The sequence below is a fragment of the Echinops telfairi genome, unplaced genomic scaffold (assembly GCF_000313985.2).
Source record: "Echinops telfairi isolate 266 unplaced genomic scaffold, ASM31398v2 ScPeMD7_7468;HRSCAF=8506_0, whole genome shotgun sequence".
In the NCBI taxonomy this organism is placed as follows: domain Eukaryota; kingdom Metazoa; phylum Chordata; class Mammalia; order Afrosoricida; family Tenrecidae; genus Echinops; species Echinops telfairi.
In genome coordinates, this window is record NW_022111369.1 from 54,220,723 (window position 1) to 54,228,315 (window position 7,593).

Sequence of the window (7,593 nt, forward strand, 5' to 3'; positions counted from 1 at the left end):
TCATTCTCAAAACATTTGCTTTCCACTTGAGCCCTTGGTATCAGCTCCTCATTTTCCCCCTCCCTCCCTCTTCCCCCCTCCACCATGAACCCTTGATAATTTATAAATTATTATTTTGTCATATCTTTCACTGCCCAATGTCTCCCTTCATCCACTTTTCTGTTTTGTCCATCCCCCAGGGAAGAGGTTATATGTAGATCCTTATAATCGGTTTCCCCTCTCTATCTTACCCTCTCTCCACTCTCCCGGTATCGCCACTCTCAGCACTGGTGCTGAAGGGATCATCTGTCCTGAATTCCCTGTGTTTCCAGTTCCTATCTGCACCAGTGTACATCCTCTGGTCTAGCCAGACTTGTAAGGTAGACTTGGGATCATGATAGTGGGGGATAGGAGGGTTGGAGGAAGCATTTAGGAACTAGAGGAAGTTTTGCATGTTTCATTGTCGCTACCCTGCACCCTGACTGGCTCATCTCCTCCCCGAAACCCTTCTGTAAGGGGATGTCCAGTTGCCTACAGATGAGTCTTGGGTCCTCAATCTGCACCCCCCTCATTCACAATGATTTGATTTTTTTGTTCCTTGATGCCTGGTATGTGATCCCTTTATGCCTCGTGATCACACCGACTGGTGTGCTTTTTCCATGTGGGCTTTGTTGCTTCTGAGCTAGCTGGCCTCTTGTTTGCCCTCAAGCCTTTAAGACCCCAGGCGCCATCTCTTTTGATAGCTGAGCTCTCTTCTGTCCTTACTCTCTGGTGCGTCTTTTTCTCTGCACACTGGCTGTGTCTGCGTGTGCCACATCTGTGGGGAAAGTGTGCTGTCACACCTTAGCTTTTGCGCTTCTATGGAACAGTTGTCTGCCAGTCTCTTCACTTAGACCAATTAATCTCGAAGTCCCCGTTGTAAATTTCCCTAAAGGGGAGTTGACTGGCTCTGTGTGGGTCGGGTGTATTTCCAGGGTCCAATTCCCCCAGAGCCAATGGAGGCAGATTCTGGACCGCTAACATACAGAAGGCCAACTCTTGTGGATTTGGGAGCTTTGGGCACTGTTGTTCCCATGGGAGTGGAATTGTTGTTAGCTGGACTTAGTGCCATAGCATCCATTCTGATGCATAATTACCTTAAAGGACAGAGTAGAAAGCCTCACTTTTCTGCCACAGAGTGGCTGATGGTATTGAACTGTCGACCTTGAGGTTAGAAGCTCGGTTCATAATCAGAGTTCTTTTCTAGACTGGGAGGAGGTGGCATTCACAGGCTGACCCTAGCATCCCACACTTTGAGTAAGAGTTGCCTCAAAGAAACTTCCACCAACTCCAAAGGACGGAATGGGGCAGAGAGGACACCTGAGTCACCTCACCTGAGACAGGTGACTTTGAGGACGGTTTGCGGGCAGAGCTCCCCAGTGTGTGCTGTCTGTGGCCCACCCTCTCACCAGCTCCCTTGAGACCTTCCTTACCTCAGAGGCCAGATGTTTCAGGGGTTTGGGGACGGAGACTCATGCCACTAAGTACCTGCTGTCAGTCAGAAGTTCACCTTAATATCCCTTTACTTGAAGGGTTAAGATTACAAGGGGATGGAAGAAGAAAAGCTCTATTTAACAAGAATGGAGAATAATCTCTGAGCAAGGCTAGCTCCTCTTGGTGGTGTGTTTCTATCAAGAACTCCTGGTGGCGCGGGGGTTAAACCCACCCATTGCTAACCAGAAGATGGGTGGTGCCCACCAGTCACTCTGAGGGAGAACGAGTCAGTCTGCTTCTGGGAAGAGTTACAGCCGGGAACCCCGCGGGCGGCACAGTCCTTCTCAGTCCTGCAGGGTTCCATCTGAAGGCAGTGGGGTTCTGTTGTTGTTGTTGTTGTTGTTCTTATGTTGTCTCCAACAGGGGTTTTGTCTTTTCTCACGTTACAGTCCCACTTGTGTCTTTTTCAGCGTGTTTCATGGTTTGAGAGCTAGACTCTAAGATGCTTGCCATGGTTTTTGGCAGGACTTTTGCCAGAACTTTCAGAGACCCTTGGGCGGTGCAAACGGCTTGCTTTTGACCATTAACTGAAAGGTTGGTGGTGCAATCCCACCTAGTGACTCCGCCGAAGACCATGGAAAAGCCTGGTGGTCTGCTCCCATAATGATTCCCATCAGGAAGCCCTCTGGAACAGGGCTGCTCAGTACAACAGGCGGAACAGGACCAGTCCAGGGGCTTTACACCCATCATCAGGTGGTTGAGAATAATGCCCAACCTCACTGCTATCGGGTTGATTCTGACGAACGGTGACCCTCGAGGACAGAACTGCCCCTGTGGGATCCCGAGACTGTAACTCTTTACCGGAATAGAAAGCCTCATCTTTCCCTCATGGAGCAGATGGTGGTTTAGAACCGCTGACCTTGCAGTGAGTAGTCCAATGTGTCACTATGCCACCGTGGTTCCTTGCTTTATGGGAATGTTGTTATGTTGTTAGGTGCCACCAAGTTGGTTCAGACCCACAGCGACCCTATGCACAACCAACAGGACACTGCCCGGCCCTGTGCCACCATCACAGTGCTCCTGTGCCAGAGCCCGTTGTGGCAGCCGTGGTTTCTGTTCCTGCGTGCAGGGCCTGCCTCTGTTTCGCTGCCACTTCACTTTACCATGCCTGATGGCCTTCTCCAGGGGCTGGTCTCTCCTGCCGACATGTCCAAAGTGGGTCAGACAAAGCCTTGCTCTCATTGCCTCTACAGAGCATTCCCGTTGGACTGCTCCTAAGACAGATTGGTTTGTCCTTTCAGCAGTCCAGGGTACTTTCAATATTCTTCTCCGGCACCGCAATTCAAAGGCATTAATTCTTCTCGGTATCCTTTATTCAAGGCCCACCTTGCCCATGCCGATGGTATGGTTAAAAACACCGTGGGAATAGGGAGCCCCATCTTTCTCCAGTGGAGAGAGAGGTTGGTGGTTTTGAACTGTTGACTTTGCGGTTAGCAGCCCAATGCTTAACCCACTGCAACACCGGTGTTCCTTGTTAAGAAATCCATTCTCACATAAAATATAACTTTATAAGAGTGTGTGGTTAGGTTAAGAATCCTGGGACTCTTCCTATCTCCCTGCACCAGAATCTGTTTCTGCCAAACCATTTGCTGACCTTTTTTGAGAGTCAGAATGGGAGCCTGGACAGTGGCGGGGAACGTGGGGGGCGGGGAGGAGAGAGGCTTAGTGAGACAGGCCCAGCAGTTCCACAGAACGAACAAGGGTTCAGGGGGCATTCTGGCAAAGAGAGGCTGGAGCATTGAAGGGGGCGAGAGAACTGGGGAACAGGACAAGGGGAGGAGAAGGATGACTCTACAAATCCATGTTTGTCAAAGAACACAAAGATCGGAATTCCTTTCCTACACATTTTGACCCTTCAGATCATCCAGCTATCCTTAGCTATGAGTCCATGTGGAGTCAGGGGTATGAGGCTCGGAGATTCCAAAAAGCTGAGAAAAAATTCACCATCGTGTGGTGGGTAGGAGGAGAGGAAGGGGGAACCGACGGCAATGATCGACACATAGCACCCTAGCACCCCCCCCCCAGGGGATAAACAACAGAAACGTGGGTGAAGATGGGCAGCGGTCAATGTAAGAGATGAAAATGATAATAATTTATAATTTATCAAGGGGTCATGAGGGCGGGGGAGGGGCAAAAGAGGAACTGATACCAAGAGCTCAAAATAAAAAGTAAATGTTTAGAAAGTAATGATGGCAAGATATGTACAAAGGTGCTTGACACAATGGATGTAGGGATTGTTATAAGAGCTGTAAGAACTCCCGATAAAATCTTTTTTTTTAAAAGTTCACTGTTAACCTTTTAATTGAAGTCTTTGTCCAGCATTGCAATGTAGCTTAGCTATCAAACGGAAAGTCCTACGTGGCTTGGCTTACAGAGTGGATTTCATCCCAACTTGTGTTTTCCAGGTTGGCGTTTCCAGTAACAGCCATTTCCCTTCTCTTGCAGACCAAGATCTATTGGAAAGCATCTTGATAGACAGTTATATCTTCCCAAGTACCACAATAGTAAGTAGCCCCTCTTCCGCCATCAGCTTGACTCACGATGGTCATTTGGAAAGCTTTTTAAAATCCTTGAAGCTTACATAACAGCCCGTGTGCTTGGCGCAAGGACACCTCTTCACGGTGTTTTCTTAACTCCCTCCTAGTTCTAGCATTGGCCGCGAGCCGTGTCTCCTTTCGTTTAAATGAACATACCAGAACTCATCTTGTTGGGAAGTTTTGTGTGTCTTTTTTCTATTTTGAAGACTGTCTCTCTCTGCAAATCCATCGGGACTGTGTGGAAACAGCCCCATCCATGTCTCCTCTGTATGAAACCAGTCCCGGAGTGGACACGGTTGCCACTAGCAGTTTTGTACTCTTTCTCTGTGTGTTTCCCCTTGGTAGCCAGATCACTTGAGCAGCCTTATTCTCGTCATGCTGTACGATTTTCAAGATAGAAAATTCCAGCCTCGTCTGCTTTCTGACAGTGAAGACGCCGTATCAGAAGTCGAAGACGTAGAAAACCTTCTTAACAGGTAACTGTGAGAAGGAAGATGTACTGTGTGAACCCAGCGCTAGTGGGTTTGTGTTGTTTTGTTGTTTGTCTTATTTTTTTTATCATTTTGGGGGGCTCTCACAAATCTTCTGACAGTCCATTTATCTGTTGTGTTACGACACTTGTACACAAGATGCCATCAACATTTCCAAAACATGTGTTTTTGTTGGTAGAATTGTACACAGCCAACAAGAAGGTCCTGTATCTACTCATGTATAAGCTGAGTTTTTCAGCACGTTTTTAATGCAGTTTTTGTGGTAATATTAGGTGCCTTGGCGGGCATTTGGGCCGGCTTATACTCGAGTATATACATTAGTGCTAAGAAGGGAGAATATTAATAAACTACCTGACTCCATTTCCAAGGAGTCTTGAACAGTGAAAAACTCCGTTTTAAGATCAAGTTATTTTTGAAAGCTAGAATGGCAGGTTCTAACTTGTAAGTATGTGGGAAGCCATGAAAATCGCCAATAATTTTTACTACTTCCATAAACTTCAATAAAAATAGCTATCATTTATTTACCTAGCTTCATGAACAAGGCTTAAGAAAAAATCTAGCATGGATCAGATGAAAAATATCCCACAGTATGAATAGTGTTAAGAACCCACTATTTGGCAAACTGGGGGAAAAAACCCCACCACAAACTTAGTTAAGATAAAACTTTTTTTGTCTTTGCAACAAAAATGAAATATTTATTAAACAATTGTATATAAAGTGACTTCAACACACAAGACACCTGATGTGTTCAATTAGTTATGAGAACCTGTGCTCATTTTATGACTGAATTCTCAATATTTTTTAATAGATTTTCATTATTTGTCGATGGAATTTTACCAAAATACTTCAGTTTATTACTGAATGCTGAGAAATAATTTTGAAAGTCAGTATCTATTAAACTGAAGTATTTCGGTAAAGATAAAACTCTTCACAGGTTTTTGTTTCTTTTTAGCCTAGATCAGTGGTTCTCAACCTTCCTAATGCTGCAACCCTTTCATACAGTTCCTCATGTTGTGGTGGACCCCCACATAGCTATTTCATCACTGTAAGTTTGCTACAGTTATGAATCGGGTGACCCCCGTGAAAAGGTTGTTCGACCCCTAAAGGGGTCTCGACCCACAGGTTGAGAACCTCTGGCCTAGATGAAGAGGAAGCCAGTCCTGGGGCTAATCATGTTGTTACGAGGGCTAATGAAGCCAGTGCCAGTCAGATGCTTAGTGTAGACAGCGTAGTCAGTGGTCAGCACACGCTGACTTGCACGTTGTTGTGGTTTAATAGAAAGCACACTGTAACAACAGCCAGCCTCCTGAGAAGACTTTTACCAAGGCAGTAGTCCCCAACAGTGTTGCTGGTACCATGTCTGATTTCATCTTTTTATGGGACATTCAAGCAGTTCACCGAGGATTCCATTACCTTTTGGCATTTTTAGGTGTTGTTAGATAAACACCCAAACTTCACTTATTTTGTTCATTGTTGGTTGGGGAAAGCTTGCAGCCATAAGGTCCCTGCTGTGTCTCATGCACTGGCTCCTGGTTCTGCGGCGGCGGCAGCTCCTTTGGTGTCCCAGTGTCTCCTGGATCCAGGAGGCTCAGTGCACAGGGGTCTCCGGGTCCAAAGGGTGCACTCCCCATGCTCTTCTCTCTTGCTGGTAGAAGAGCGTGTTTGAGGTGCCTGGTTTTAGACCCAGCAGGTTGGCCGTCACATTGAACCCTGTTAACCCAGTCCCTCACAGCTGAATCACATCAGCCAATCAGTATCTCCCCTCCCACCACCCACCCCCACCCCCACCCCCGCCACCTTCTCACCCAGGCCCACCAGGAAAACAGGTGGTTTGGTAGGAGTAACAAAGGCTATGGCTATAAAAGCATATTAAATCATTCTCTGCATTACAGACCAATAGAGCAGAGAAGAACTGCCCTCTTGGGTTTCTGAGACTGTAAATCTTTACCGGAGCCTCATCTAGTTCCTTTGGAGGGTCTTGTGGGTTTGAACCACTGACCTTGTAGCTAGAAGCTCAATGCATAGCCCGCTATACCACCAGGCCCCTGTGATTTTTATTTTCAACCTCAAAAATTAAAGTCAAATTATGGGAGAATTTGCTAAAACTGTAAATGAAATTTATTAACTTTCTAGTGGGAAAAGTGATAACTCTTGTTTCAAATGCATTTGTCACTAAAATGGATTTTTTTCTCTCTCTAGTTTTAAGACAAAATTGGCCGCGTCTTTGGCAAGATATCGAATCAAACATGATGCCCTTTCAATTTACCACATTTTACCAGAAACAGTTAGAAAACAGGAACTAAGGGCCTCCACGCTGCCACTTTATGCTTGGATAAATACTTGTAAAATCAGGTATGCTTGTTACAAAACCCGTTCAAATGTGATAAGTAATATTACCCTTTTTGAGGGATGATGTGGAGGGCAAGTAGTGCTTGGGGAATATTGTTTAGCTCAGGATCTTATCATGGAAATACTACAGGTATTTACACAGTAAACTTTTTATGTCCCTAAATATCTTTTAACTTACTGTTGGATAATATTATAAGTTACTTTTGAAGCATTATATGTAGTTGATATTGTTCTTTGTTGCAGGAAAATGATGTTGGTGTTAAATAAATTCCAAAGTATTGTATTTGTATTTACAACCCAATGTTGTATATTTATAGCCCTGAAGAAGTTTATAGTAATCTGAGGAGAAAAGGCTATCATAAAGTCCAGTCTGTATTGCACATTGATGATAAAGTCTTTGCTGTGGACAAACATTGCTATGATGTCTTAATTTTTCCATCTCATCTTAAAAATGATCTTTTAAGCATAGATCTTGTCAAGGATTACAAGCTTGTATTCCAGGTAAGCCAGCATTCCTTTCACTGTGAGCCTTGTCTAACAATACGACTTAGTCTGAACAGGCCCTTACACGGTATCTGTTGTTCATGCGTTATCAGGAAGGTGTGTAAGGCCTCGTTGTCCCCGAACAAACACCTCTGCACTCAGGGCTCGTGTTGCACTTCGAACACCTCTGCACTCAGGGCTCGTGTTGCACTTCGAACACC

The 7,593-nt window shown here is 45.3% G+C and overlaps 1 protein-coding gene across 1 annotated transcript in view; it reads left to right on the plus strand.

Annotated features, from left to right (window-relative positions):
* The window catches only part of NSUN7 (NOP2/Sun RNA methyltransferase family member 7), a 63,036-nt gene that overhangs the window by 14,859 nt on the left and 40,584 nt on the right, over positions 1–7,593 (plus strand). Inside the window, exons 2-5 of the mRNA XM_004703151.2 lie at positions 3,958–4,016; positions 4,395–4,525; positions 6,740–6,892; positions 7,207–7,390. Of these exons, the coding sequence (XP_004703208.1) occupies positions 3,958–4,016; positions 4,395–4,525; positions 6,740–6,892; positions 7,207–7,390 (527 nt within the window). The remainder of the gene's footprint in view (positions 1–3,957; positions 4,017–4,394; positions 4,526–6,739; positions 6,893–7,206; positions 7,391–7,593) is intronic.